The sequence below is a fragment of the Belonocnema kinseyi genome, chromosome 4 (assembly GCF_010883055.1).
Source record: "Belonocnema kinseyi isolate 2016_QV_RU_SX_M_011 chromosome 4, B_treatae_v1, whole genome shotgun sequence".
Taxonomy (NCBI): domain Eukaryota; kingdom Metazoa; phylum Arthropoda; class Insecta; order Hymenoptera; family Cynipidae; genus Belonocnema; species Belonocnema kinseyi.
The window spans coordinates 104,994,834-105,009,492 of NC_046660.1; the positions used below are offsets into that span (position 1 = coordinate 104,994,834).

The 14,659-nt window shown below is 29.8% G+C and overlaps 2 protein-coding genes and 1 long non-coding RNA gene across 3 annotated transcripts in view; 1 reads left to right on the forward strand and 2 right to left on the reverse strand.

Moving 5' to 3' along the window:
- Positions 1–6,733, reverse strand: part of LOC117170710 (exonuclease 3'-5' domain-containing protein 2) — a 21,668-nt gene extending 14,935 nt beyond the window's left edge. The window contains exons 1-3 of the mRNA XM_033357713.1: positions 5,972–6,733; positions 5,582–5,723; positions 1,939–2,238 (exon numbers count right to left, since the gene is read on the reverse strand). Coding sequence (XP_033213604.1) covers positions 1,939–2,238; positions 5,582–5,723; positions 5,972–6,225 — 696 coding nt within the window. The 5' untranslated portion in view covers positions 6,226–6,733. The remainder of the gene's footprint in view (positions 1–1,938; positions 2,239–5,581; positions 5,724–5,971) is intronic.
- A 2,010-nt stretch (positions 6,734–8,743) lies between these two features.
- LOC117170606 overlaps positions 8,744–14,659 on the forward strand; it is a 32,881-nt gene continuing 26,965 nt past the window's right edge. Inside the window, exons 1-3 of the mRNA XM_033357487.1 lie at positions 8,744–9,416; positions 13,357–13,475; positions 13,572–14,064. Coding sequence (XP_033213378.1) covers positions 9,122–9,416; positions 13,357–13,475; positions 13,572–14,064 — 907 coding nt within the window. The 5' untranslated portion in view covers positions 8,744–9,121. The remainder of the gene's footprint in view (positions 9,417–13,356; positions 13,476–13,571; positions 14,065–14,659) is intronic.
- On the reverse strand, positions 9,410–12,542 carry LOC117170607. The gene is made up of 4 exons (XR_004466831.1): positions 12,251–12,542; positions 9,804–9,946; positions 9,660–9,714; positions 9,410–9,598 (listed from the first exon to the last, which is right to left on the reverse strand). It is a non-coding gene; the product is annotated as an uncharacterized LOC117170607 (long non-coding RNA).

Genomic DNA, 14,659 nt, shown 5'->3' on the forward strand with positions numbered 1-14,659 from the left:
CGAAAACTGATTTTCAAGCCATCAGGGGCCAACTCGAGCGGCCTGAAGCGGCCAGGCAAATTTTATGCGTGGTTATAGAATCCGGAGTCTCAATTGCGAAAATTTTCTCCTGAAAATTATCTTTTTAGTTACAAGTTTTATTATTTGTTTGAAAATTTAACCATTTTCTTAAAAAGACATCCTTTTTGGTTGCAAATTCAACTGTTTTCTTAAAAATTCGTCTTTGAGTTAAAAATTCAGCTCTTTTTGTAGAACCTTAACCTTTTGTTTAAAATTCATATTTTATTGTTGATACGTCAACCGAAATGTTTTTTTTACTACAACGATTTTTTCTGAAAATTGGTCTTTTTGATTTAAAAGTTCAACTTTTCCAGTATAAATATTGCATCTTTCTAGGAAAAAGTGCAACTTTTTTGTTGAAAATTAAACTATTTCCTAGAAAATATACTTTTTAATTAAAATTCCTATTTTTATGTTGAATAATTCATTGAAAACTTCTTGGATGAAAATCAAACTCGTTTTTTGAAAATTTGTCTTTTTTTATTTAAAAATTCACCTGTTTCAGTAGAATTTTCCTTTTTCTTGAACAAACTTGAAATTTTTACATTGAAAATTTAACAATCTTGTTAAAAAGTCATACTTTTTCGTTAAAATCTGTTTTAGGAGCAATTTCATCTATCTTGAATAAAAATGCAACTGTTCAGTTGAAAATTCAACCTCTTTTTTGAAATGTTGTCTTTTTGGTTTGAAAATTCACCTGCTTTAGCAGAAAATACATCTTTATTGGATAAAAATGCAACTGTTTAATTGAAAGATAAACTGTTTTCTTAAAAAGTCACACTTTTTGGTTGAATATTCTACTGTTTTCTTGAAAATTGAACTATTTCATACAAAATTTACTTTTTGTTCAAAATTTATATTTTTGCGTTGAAAAATGAACTGAAGTCTTTTCAGAATAAAAGTTCAAGTCAAAATATTTTTTTTCGTTTTTTATTAAAAATTCGTCTGTTTCAGTACAAATTTTACTTTTCTTAAATAAAAATGCAACTATTTTGCACTACATCTTTAAAAAATTATTTGTTTGGATTGAAGGCTTATGTCTTTGATTGAAAATTTAACTATTTTCTTGAAAAGCCTTTTTTTGGTTGAAAATTAATTTTTTAACTTAAAATATAACTTTTCCATTTTTCAAAGATTTTTCTTTTTTAGTTGAAAAAGCTTCTTTTTTCGTAAAAAAATAACTTTTTTGGTTCGAAATTTTATCTTTGGTAAAAATTCATCAGTATAGAGAAAATTCGGTCTTTTTGGTTTTAGAATTATTCTTTTGTTGGTATAAATTTTATCTTATTTTGAAAATTCAACTATTACGAGCATAATTTAATTATTTAGTTGAAAATTCAAATCTTTTATTAAAAAGTCATCTTTTATAGTAGAAAAGACATTTTTTTTGCAAAAAATTAATAAATGTGAAAATTTTTAATTTCTATCTGAAATACCGTTCTATTCCGTTTATAAAAGATTCTATGTTAAATACATTAAATGATTAAAATGTTATTTGAATATTATTGATCAAGGAAAAATGAGCGAATTCTGAAAATAAAACTCTCGGACACCCTGCCTAACTCTACTAGCAATAACTAGCAAAACATTTCTGGAAACTAAACACTACGTGCAGTAAGAGGGGAAAAGGGGTAAAAATATTTTGTTACATGGAGGAGGAGGAGCGTCTTATAGAGGGTCTATAATCCGTTACGTAATTTAAGTACGGCCCCTAAAGATCGAGCATATTCTCATGCTCATGACAACTTCTCTGATTACTTAAAATCTTTAGAACACTAACGATTAGCTGAATGAGGGTGGAAGTATCAGTTTATCTGATTCTTGTGGTGGCTTAAAATCTTTATGGTGAGGGCCTAGATAAAAAAACTCGAGTCATACCTGATGGTAAATAAAAACAGAAGTTAATGCGTCGTAAGAGGCGTAAGCTATCTGATCGTCGGTGAGAGTGTCATTATCCCAATCACTGCACCTCACTTCTATCAGCTTATCTAACTCAAGCCCAAGGTATTCTAGGCTCATTGCAGCCAAGCTCTTTGGACTCGGAAGATCAAGGCGATCAGCAAGGGTTCTTACATCAAGCGTCCCGTAAACTTTGCATCCATAATCGTTCGTTAGTTTCTTCCCATCTTCGAACGGGGCTACGCCCACCTTCAATAGACGTCTATTAGACAGCAGCTCCTGCATTTCAAAATGTATAAGGTATCAATGTGAAATCTTTAGGAAAAATATGAATACCAATCATCATTTAGGGTTATTCAATTTAGAATTTTACAAACTTTAGACCGAATCCATTTCAACTCAGGCAGGTTCTACACTTGAAGTCGAAGAATCTCTCGGGGACAAAATATGTTGTTTTTCACCGAAAATTGGCGATACGTATTTTTAGGATTTGTGAAAAAAAAATTCACGTAGTTATGCGTATTTGAATATTTTTCTTCGTTTAAAAAAAAAAAACCCCAATTTTTGCACTAAAGTTATATAACTTTTGACCTAATTGAGATATTTACGATTTCTTTCTAAATTACGGTATGATTTGTCTGAAAATACTCAAAGTCCATTTTCTCAAAAAAAAAAACCACATTTATATTTTTTGTTGAATTTACACTATCATAAGGAAAATATCTTGTGAGTTTTTATGCGGGCTAAATAAATTTTGTAGTCAAAAGAATTTTTTTCATAAAATCGAATTTTTGTGTTTTTTTCTTGCTCACAAAAGATACGAAACAAAATTTAACAAAATAGTTTTCACATTTAAAAAAGTTCCACAAAAAATTTCTTTACTTATTTATGACATCTTGTACCGTTTCCGAGAAAAATAAAAAAATCTGCTCTTAACTATATTATAAATTGCTTTTCTGTGCACAGTTTCAAAATCAGAACTCACTTGTCGTTTGGTATTTGAATTTATTCTTCGAGTTTTACCCATTATTTTGAATCAAAATTTGCATAGACATTAACCTACATATCACAGATTGATAAGAAATATGAACGAAGAGACTTTTTGTATTTCACTTGTTCATTTATATATAAAATTAACAAAAAAAAAGGTTAAAGGTCTAGAAACATATGGACAATTTTTGTAAAAAGGGGCAAACCCCACATTTCTATTTTAAAACAAATATTTTTTATAAATTTTTGTTCATATAAAAAAGTAATTGCCGCATAAAGTTCACAAGATATTTTTCTTATAGTATTACAAATTCAATAAAAAATTGACAAAAGATATAAGTGTGGATTTTTTGAGAAAATCGACTTTTAGTATATTCAGAAAAACAACCTCCATTTTATTAATTTTGAACATTTCCTAAATTTTTACGCAGATTTCAAAAGAAGGCGATAAGCTCTATCGGAATGTGTAGAGGAATATTAATTATCTCAATTAGGACAAAAGTTGTATAATTTTAAACAAAAAATTGTTTGTTTTCTTTAACGAAGCAAAAAATTCAAATACGCATAACTTCGTGGAATTTTTTTTTCACCAATTTTAAAAATAAGCGTCGCCCGATTTTCTCTAAAAAATCAACAAAATTTGTTCCCCGAGAGAGTCTGCCTAATTTTAAATGGATTCGGCCGTTAGAATATTATTGTTCAAATTCAAAGTATATTTTTTTACTTTTTAAAAAATATTTTTTGGATGGGAAGTGCTGAAATCGAGGGGTATCTAAATTCGAATTTTTATTACCAGATTGCAAACAATGATGAACTGTTTCTTGATTTAAAAATTAAAAAATTGCACAATTCTAATTGAAATTCTTACAATTAGCAGTTTCTGAAATAGTATGATTTTTAATTTAAATTACACACAACTATTAAGTATTTTCACTTCAACCATCAGCTAACTTCAATTCGTTAAAAGCTGAGGGGAAAACAATGGATCAAATGCACAGAAAACCTTTATTTCTGTAATATCTTGGTAATTAATAATAATTATTACGTTTTTTTCATTTCATTAAATAGTAATTAAAAAATAAAAACTATCTTTCAAACACACTTATATACAATAAATTAGCTTTTACGAAGATATTGGCAAAATAGGGAAAAAATGAACTGAATCCCATGCATTTGGTCCCTTGTTTTCCCCTCCGCAATCTACGAAGTGAAGTTAGCTCTTGATTGAAGTGAAAATACCTAATTGCAATAATTGGAAATAAAAAATGTTAAAATTCAACCATTTTTAATTTAATCGTTCAAAGTCGACAAATTTTAAAGTTATAGTCTAATCTTTTAAAATTGAACTATTTTGTATAACTTCAAAATGAATGATGCCTTATAGACAGATTGTTTTAAGAGTAAAAAAATATAATGTAAATCTTCAAGAATTATTTGTATTTTCAAATTTAAATTTCAAAATAAATATATTACTTTTAAACTATCTATAAAAATTTAAAGAAAAAAACATTTCAAAGTTGTAGAATCATCAAAAAAATAAACAACTTTAACCTTGGATTTTTCAGAAAAGAAATTTCAAAATGAAACATTCAAGGGTAAAATCCGTTAAAATAAAAAATTGATACTTTTTTGTGCAGTTTTAACAATGAATAATTAAAAGAACGATGTGTCCCTTTTCCAGATCCCCTAGAAAATCTTTAAAATTTCCCAAATTAAATATAACTTACAAAATAAATATATTCATGGTTGAGCAAATTGAAAGGAAAATTAAAGAAACACAAATTACAAACGCCTTAGCACTGAAAAGTTTCCTTTTGAATCCCTTGTAACGCACATAAAATTTAAAATTAATCGATTAATATCTTGTGGTTGGGCGGAGTCGAAATATAATAATAAAATATTTAATTGGAGAATTTTGGAAAAATCTTGAATGCTATTTCTGTTTCTTAACCTGCATAATATGCCTAATTTTACAGATTTTTTATTTGAGTTTATAGAGGGGAAAATTAATTCTTTACGCAGACCTAAAAACGAAAAAAAAATCTACAAGCTCTAAAAATGATTAATAATTTTTTTCCGCACTGAAAATCTGCCTTATGTTAAAAATGTAATTTCAAAAAAATTGAAAAGATTACATCATTAAAAATGACGAATTAATTTTTAAAAAATGTATCCACTCGTTATTTTTTACGATCTGTACCTCTCAAGTTTTTTCGAAGTACATTTTGAACATAAGCAGGTTTTCCTGTGCTGAAAAAAAACATTCTTAATTTTTAGATCTTCTAGATTTCTTTTTTCCTTTTAGGTCTCCGTAAAATTAACTTTCCTCCTATATAAAATCAACTAAAAAATCGGAAAAATTTTTAAAATTAGGCATATTATACAGATTAAGAAACAAAAATAAAATTAAAGATTTTTCCAAAACTTTACGATTTGAAAAATTTGTTATTCCGGAATTTGGGCACACTTTTAACTCAAATCTCAAAGAAAAATGCTCGTATCCATAAAATTTAAAAATATAAGACTTGAAACAAATAAAAAAGAGCAAATAAAATTTTTAACAAGAATTTGAAATGCTTTAAATTCTATACAAAAGGAAAGGTATTTTTCACAATTCTAATTATAAACGCACTTTGAGTTTGGGAGGAACATATCCAATTTTTCCCAGACGAAATAAAGCACAGACACCATTATCTGTGGCAAGTTGAAGTAATGAAACAGATCCTTCTTTGACCCACTCGCAATCAAAACCCAATATTCCATCAGACAAGTCCCTGGAAAAATGTAAACACAATTAACATATCATACCGTCAATTTCCAAAGTCCTTCTATCATTTTGCTTATAATGTCAAGGTGAATGAAAGAAATGTAAACACTAAGTGTTTACTTCTATCCACCAAATTTATTATTCACACTTAGTTATCAAAATGAAGACATGGCCTTTATTTATATTTGAAATTGAGTAACTACTTCTAAATCCAAGAAAACTTGAATAAAGCATAATGTAAAATTGCACTTTTACCTGCGAATACGTTGAACGGCGTAATCGCACTTCTCCGGCGAATCTGCCAGAATAACTTTGTCCAATGAAATTTTTACATCTTTCTTATCTTTACTATTATCTTCTTCATCGTCGTTATTACTTTTACTAGTAATACTGTGGCAGAATTTCGTGACACCTCGAAGTACGTTGTCGCGATACTTGGAGGCCAGAAGGACGATGCCCACAGTCATACAAACCCCGAAAAACATGTTATTTTTACGTATTTCGAGCATCAATCGAAGCTTAAAGCAACAAATTACACAAACTACTACGAGTTCGACGACGAGCGTCTTCACAAATGTTTATATTTCTAATTGTTAAAGTTTTTTTTGGTTATGATAGACAATACTTCGAGAATACTTTACTCCTTCGGGTGGATTAGTAATTAGGTGATTTTCCGAAAATCGACATTGCGAGTAATAAATAAACCTATGCTAATTGTGTATAATTATTTAGACGCGCACAGTATGAATCTTTTCGCCTTGAAAAGGCGGGATTAATTTCACTGGGGTAGCACGAACAAAATGTCCCATAATGGGAGCTCAAAAGTTTTATTTAATAATTAATGTTAATTTTTATTCTCTCTAGGTTTCACTTGAATGTTTCTTTATACTCCCATTTAAATGCTGGACGGTTTTTTAAACCGTTTGAGGTTCAAGGGACCCCGTAGCATTAATGACAAATTTTAATCGACGCACGTGGCTACGGGTTTCACGCGCGACTGAAGAAAATCTGATAAAACCGCCATGCTCCGCATTCTCGTAAACCTCGAAATCTCGAACTCTCGATATTTTCGATATAATAATCAAATGAAAAGTCAATTTAAAAAATATACTTTTTTAAAAAAACAATGATTTTTCAATGTTCAGAAAATAATATTTCTCAAGTATTTTTATTCTTTAAAAGTTTGCTTGCTGTCAAATATTTTTTATAAATTTTCAGTTGTTCAATTTAGAATGCTTTAAATTTCAAATTGGTCCATTTTTAAATTATCCTTGAAGCTATCAAATTTTGAAGGGTTGACAGCTAATTTTAATTATTTTTAGGCAGTCTACCCAGGATGGCCGTTTTAATCACCGAAAAAATTTACGGTCATTTTCCGGTTCGCAAGAATTGTTCAGACGGTCAATAAAATAAAAAATAAAAACTGAACTTTTATATGTACCTTACATTTTTTCGCTTGAGGTAATCTAAACTGAACTTTAAATTGAAACACTATTTGAATCCTATTCAATTAAAATTTGTTTTAATTGAAGCTTAAACAATTTGTGAGTCAGCAATTTTTCTTTAAAACGCTCAATAGTTCAAGAGTATAAAATGGAAGCTATTAAAACACTTCAATTGAACAATTTTAAATTAAATACCGTTGAAGTACACAATTTCAAATTTTAAACTTTTCTTAATCGAACAGTTTAAAGATTTCTAATTAACAAGGATAAATCCATGCTATCATTTGCAGTGCTCTAAATTGAAAATGCATTAATAAATTTGTAAATGTTAAAAATTATATCATTTTAAGCAATTTTAAGTCGAAACAATTTAAAGTTTTTTTAAAATTAATACTTTAAATAAGAAGTTAAATAATTATTTGTTTTTAAGCCTTTTTGAATAAATAATTCTTCAATTGTGTTGTATACGTCGATATTCAACACTTTCGCTTACAAATAAATACAAATTTAAAATGGAACTTTCAAAGTTTGAATTAACACTCTGAACTGTCAAATATTAAAGGCTATTTCAAACAATACAGTTTCAAACTGTACACTTTTTAATATTTGATTTATAATTGATCATTTTAAATGAATAGTCACAAATTTCTAAATAATATCGAATTTTATAATTAATTTTATAATTAAAAAGTTTCAACTTTAATGGGTTAGAAATTTAATATTTTAGACTGAAGCAATATTTGAAATCGAATAAAAGCGTTTAAATTATAAATATATTAATTTAAAGTTATTTTTAAATTGAAAATAGTTTATGAAGTTTTAATCTCACATTCATATTTGTGAGACTAATAATTCTTTCGAATTGAAACGTTCCAATTTTTAACTTTTAAATCTGTTAATTATTTTATTTTGAACAAATTCAGAAATTTATTGAAAAGCAAATTATTTATCAATTTTTAATACTGGAATTACAGTTGAATTTTTAAAGTTATATATAAGGAAATGATTAGAGTTCGTATTTTGTTTAAATATTATAAATGTCTGATCTGAGAGTCAATTGGTTCACTATGAACTATTTTAGCAAAACATTGTTTTGGCAACCCATTTACGAAACTAATTTTCTTTTAAATTTTAATACTTGTTTTTCATTCAACTTTCACTTTTTTCTCGAAGTTGAAAATTAAAAAAAAAAAGTAAGAAAAAAACAATTGTTGAAATAATATATTTATTTAATAATTTTACATGAGAATTTAATAAATAAACGCTTCAATCTGTAAAAATTATTTTTTGAAAAAATTCGATTTTTTCGTAAACGACAACATTGACAAATAATGTTTTGGCAAGTTAATAGTCATGCATGCATGACTAATAAATTGTAATGGGTTCTCAGTATTTTAAGTTGCAATTATATCGTGTGATTGAATAGACTTTTCTTTTAAAAACTTAAAGAATTGCTAGTCATTTGTGGAAATAGCCGGTTTTTTTTGGTACGAACATTTATCTCACCTAATTTTTCATATTCATTTCATAACTCGCGCTTTGACCGTTCATTGGTTTCTGTAACGAGGAAGACAAGATGGCGCTGATCACATCAGCTGATATCGTCTGCTGGGGATGACGGATGAGATTTTTGGTTAAAGTTTCGTCTTTCGTTGTGCAGCCTGCAGTACCGTTTCCCGAAAATATCCGCCAATATCCGCGTTCGATGCAGGGCTTCGCGTGGGCAAAGTGTCAAGGAAAATCTCGCGAGAGAAAATCGGATGACGTGTAGATAATATTGAAGTGCTCGATGTCGACGACACTGAAGAAACGCAAACTTAATCGCGTGCGTCACTGACAGGTGGTACAGGAATGTTTCAATTTCAAAGGCAAAACAGATAGGGTTTCTTCGTTGCTCGTTCGCTAATCTCGCGTCGATCAAGTGGTTCGGGACTGTCAACCAAGAAGAGATACGGCTGTAATGAGCGACTCAGACCAGCAGCAATTATACGTGCCTTACAGAGAATACCAGAGTCAGAACAACATCATCCCCACAGGCAATCTCTTGGAAACTGATGCACTCGTCGACCTCTCATTGACGAGCGCCAACACCTTGCCACCAGACGAAGACTTCCCGGAGCTTCTCCCGGACGTCGCCTTCATACCTAACCTGAACTGCGATCAAACGATAGCCATTGATTCCCCTGGGATTGACCGGGAGAGCCAGCCTCTCCTCGGTCGCCTCGAGGTTGATGTCACCTGCAACCGCTTTCCTGGTATTTTTTCTTATTATTACATCCTACTTCACCTCTTTACTTTTTACTTTGATGCTTCAAGGCTAACTTTCCATTGCGTAGGATTACTTTTTCCAAAACCGCGTCTATGTTTTCATAAGCTCTGTTGACATTTTCACTATGACGCTACTCTTTAAAATGCGTCATCCTCTTTGTTTGAGTGCCTAAATAACAAAGACGGAAGTATACTTTAAAAACTTATCACGACTACAGTTCCGTTCTTACCTTTGGAATTGACAGTGTACTTTTTCTTAACAGCAGTTTTTGTGTGGCTGTTCATCTATAAGTTGCATATTTATTGGTTATATTATTTTCAATATTTGATTTAGTTGTGTTTCCAAAAATTTTTTTTATTCTCTACATACTTACAGCATTGTGCTAAACGTAGGCAATATGTTTGGTCGAATTTAAAGCAACATTGTACAGTGGAAAGTTATGCGTCAATTTTAATCAATTGATTGAACAAATAAGATAATACATGTTTTCTTCGATGTTTTCAATACTACGAATTTCTAACAGAAAAAAATGAATTTTTGAAATCTTTAAGTCATTTCATTATTAATTTTCTATAAAACCTAGTTACTTGAGCTAGAACATTAATTCATATTCTTATTTTAATTTATTCTCTCGTTGCTAAGATAACTCTTTCATTACCAGAATTATACATTTTTCAATTTTTTGACATAGTGGCCAGTTATATTGAAAAAATTTTTCGCTTACATACTTTTATTTTACGTTTGGTATACTCTTCCGGCATATTTTACCGGACCAAGGGTGGCCACTGACCGGAAAGACCGGGGATTAGCCTGGAATTTTGAACACCGAGAATAGGCGGGTATTTTCCAGATTTCTTGTTTACTTTTACAAGAAATATCGTCTTGCTCTTTGAAAAAACATGTGTTTAGAATTGAGAGCATCAATTTTGGACAGTGTTACTAACCATCTCCGTTAAATTATATATTGATCCTTTTATATTCAAGATTTTAAATTTAATGTTTCGTTCAAAATTAAATGTTCCTTTTATGCTATATACTTATAAATGTAAAGCTTTTATTGGTCGATTGTTCAAATACGTATCTGAAGTTTGAAACGTTTAAAAACGAAATTCAATTGTTTGTTTTTATTTTTCCGTATAATTCTCAAAGTGCGTGGGTGGGCACTTAGTGGATTGCTAGGGATTATTGGGCTGAAACTAATGTTTGTTATACCTGGCACCAGGTGCAAATAATTAGTCAAAGAAATGTATATAATTTTATATTTTTTTTATACACACTGTAGACTTAAATAAAATTTTCATACTAAAATTCTTTTTATATTTGAGGGCGAAAATCTTGTTAGACATTTAACATAATAATTATATAGGCAACCTAAATTTATATAATTAATTGGGAATGTCTACAAGTACGGAAAAAATCCAGCAACGTGTGTCGGAATTTCGGTAGAGCCCCTTTTTCATCCCTCCCGTATTCGTGCCGAAAAATACAGCTACTTGTACTGAAATTTTGGTACACTTAGCCACGGCATAATTAATTACTAATCATTATTTATTGAAAATTCTTCTTCCGTTAGAAAAGTCTTAAATTAATTAATTTTGTTAACTAAAAATTCAACTATTCCATTTTTGGCTTAAAAAGGGTCGTTTTTAATTGGGATTTAAGTGATTACTTTTCTCGTTGTCAATTCATCAATTTTGCTTGAAAGTTAATTTTTTATTTGAAAAGTCTATTATTGTATTTTTTGTTAGTAACTAATCTCGTTTTGTTAAAAAATCTACTATTTGGTGAGAAGTTTAATTGTTTTGTTAAAAATTCATCTTTTTTGTTCGAAAATTCAACTTCAATGTTGCATATTCGCCTTTTTGCTTGCAAGTTTCACGATCATATGTAAACTCAACTGTCTGGTTAAAAACTTTATTTTTTGTTTGTTAAAAAATCATCTCTTTTCTATAAAATTTGACTTTTTAGCCAGAAAATTCAACACTTTTGTCGAAAATTATTTTGTTGTTGAAAATACCACTACTTTGTTAAAAATGCAATATATTTCGACTTGAAATCTTAAGAATATGGTATTTGCATTAATGTTATTTAAAATATTTTAATCTGTGAGTTTGAAACCACCTTTACAATAATTTGTATCTATATATTTGACTTTGGTGTTCTAAATTTTTTATTATTTTCAACATTTATATAATACAGCAATTAGTATTGAATAATTGTTATTGTAAATTGGCCACCCTCTGTATGTTAATTATTTTATGTAATAGTTTTAAAAAATAATACCCAAATACAACAACTAATGGTAAAAATATAAAAGTGTCATAATATTTCAGTAATGTTTAAAAAATCCTACCGATAAGAAAAGTACTCGACTGAAGAAACTTTGAATTCTTTGAAATTCATCATATATTCTTTGGAATTCTTTAGAATTCAAGAGCGAATTCATTCGTATTCGAGGCCTGTTTCAAGTTACGGGGGGGGGGGGGCTGACCTAGAGATAAAACATAACCTCTACCTGTCAACGATATATTTCCTTTTAATTTTCTATTTCGGAATATATTGCCAGAAATAAATGTTTAAACTCGTTGGAATTAACCTTAAATTATTTGAAATGCTTTAGGATTCTTTCAAATTCAATTACCTTGGTTATAAAATATGCCAGAAGAGAAATTTGAAATTCGGTATATTTTGCTGAAGAGAATACTCTGCCTTTATTTTGCAATACGAAATTAAACTTTAAATAAACAAGAATTGAAACAATTAAATCTGGCCTATGATTCAGGATCATTAGAAAATGTAAATACAATAAAAACTGCTTACAATTGACAGTCAATCTCTCCTTTCAGTACATGGACCAGCTCCTTTTTGATAAAAAATTTGAAACCAAAATTCTTGTGCAAGGGAATGCTTTTATCAACCAAATGGTGATTTATTACTCCATCAGATTACACAAATAGTATAGAAAAACAAAAGCGGTTTAAACGATAAACAGCTTTTTTACTTCTCAGTTGACAATATATTTTTTTTTATTAAGTGAATTGATAAAGCATAACATTTTATGTAATCCTGTAACCTGTAATGAAGCTGAATGATGCCAATGAAGGCCGAAAGTCCAAAATCCTGTTAGTGTTTTTTTTTTTTTTTTTTTTTTTTTTTTTATTAAATATATATGAAGATAGCTTTAATCTAGACAAGAGTCGAAATATTTGGCCTCGATGTCAATAATATCTCAATTTAAATTATCTCTTTATACTTAAAAAATAACTCACCATTTTTCCAAGTTTTAAGAGAATCTTACTAAAATATCCACAATTCCTGAAGTTGTCTTTCTAAGTTTTTCAAAGTCACTTTGCAAAGTGCGATAATGTTTAAAACAATGCTTTTACGCGATAAGGCATTAACTGGCACGAGCAGATATTGCCAACACTATCTGCACTGAAATACTAGTTAAAGAACTTGTCTTACGCGTACCACTATGACATATTTTATTCTTTTCTTTAATAAACGTGGACAATCAGGAATTCGACAAAATTTCGAGTAGCAGTGAGTCAATGACGGAAAATGGATCGGGTGTGGAAAGTTGGGACAACTGGTCACTTTACTATCAAGGTATTTAGGCAATTTGGGAATTTTTCATGGGCGAAGGCACATTTGGTAGACATATGTTTAGTTTCACAACAAAAAATCAAAATGGAAAGTTTTATAGTATCAGGATCTGGCATAATTTAATTTAGGTCTTATATTTCAATTCTGCATCTGTATCCATAAGTTTCATGATTATTTTTACGCGCTTGATAACTATCATTATCAACACATAGTCAGTTATAAATATACGACATCTAACGAAAAGTTTGCATCATCCTCAGAAAGAGTGATAATTAATAAACCTGCAGAGAGAGTATTGAACTCGTGTTAATATTTTGCAGATGATCCACAGTTTTCCGACCTAGTTTATCAGGCAGAGGCGGCGATAGACAATGGAATATATCCCGAAAGGATTTATCAAGGATCGAGTGGAAGTTATTTCGTGAAAAATCCTGCAGGGGTACGAATACCTAAATTTAATAAAATCCTCTTCCGATAAAGTTTCATCAATCTTGATTAAATTTTAATGAATGTTCTGTGTGAATTATAATTTTAGAAAATAATAGGAGTATTTAAACCTAAGGACGAGGAGCCTTACGGGAGACTGAATCCAAAATGGACAAAGTGGATGCACAAGCTCTGCTGTCCATGCTGTTTTGGAAGGAATTGTTTAATCCCGAATCAAGGATACCTGAGCGAGGCGGGTGCCAGCTTGGTAGACCGGAAACTAGGTCTTGGTGTTGTACCAAACACGAGAGTAGTGAAACTTGTGAGCAAAACCTTTAACTATCCGAGGTTTGATAGGCAAAAGGTGCGGATGAAGCAAGCGATCATGGACCAATTCCCCACAGTCGGCTCTCACTTCAATCGCATCGGATTACCGCCCAAAGTCGGGTCCTTTCAAGTATTCGTAGATGGTTACAAGGACGCGGACTACTGGTTAAGACGATGGGAAAGCGATCCGCTTCCTCCACATCTTGCGCGAAAGTTTCAACTTCAATTTGAGCGCCTAGTCATTTTGGATTATATCATTAGGAACACGGATAGAGGTGAGAATTATTTATTTACTTGGATTCTTATTTCTGAAGAAATATTCAATATTCCCTTTAAAAGTGAAGAAGTATCAGGTATAAAATAAAAGTAGCAAAACTCAAGAATTATTAATCATTCTGAAGAGAAAGTTTTTCAAAATTTTGAAGAACTCGAATTTGATGACGCCTCAAATTGAGCGATTTAGGAATGAAGTTTTTCTAATTAAAGTCCGTCATATGAACACGTTTTAAGACATGAGAATCACATCTTCATAAAATCCACTTGACGTTGACACCTAAATAGAAAATAAAAGAATAGAATTGAGGGGTCATCTACAAAAAATGTTATTTATCCAGTTTTCATTCTCCATATTTTTTCATATCATTCCATTTCAAATAACAAGACTTTAAAAATATTAAACATATTTTGAAACTAATAGATTGAACAGTTGAAAGTTTTGTCAATCAAAATCCAGTAATTTTTAATTTACGAGCGGAAAATTAAAAGAAGGATTGGATTGCAAGCTTTAACAGTAAGAATGATGATAGACTTATCAAGAAAAAGGATGTGTGTGCGTGTGTGTGTGTGTGTTGTGTGTGTAAGTGTGCCTAT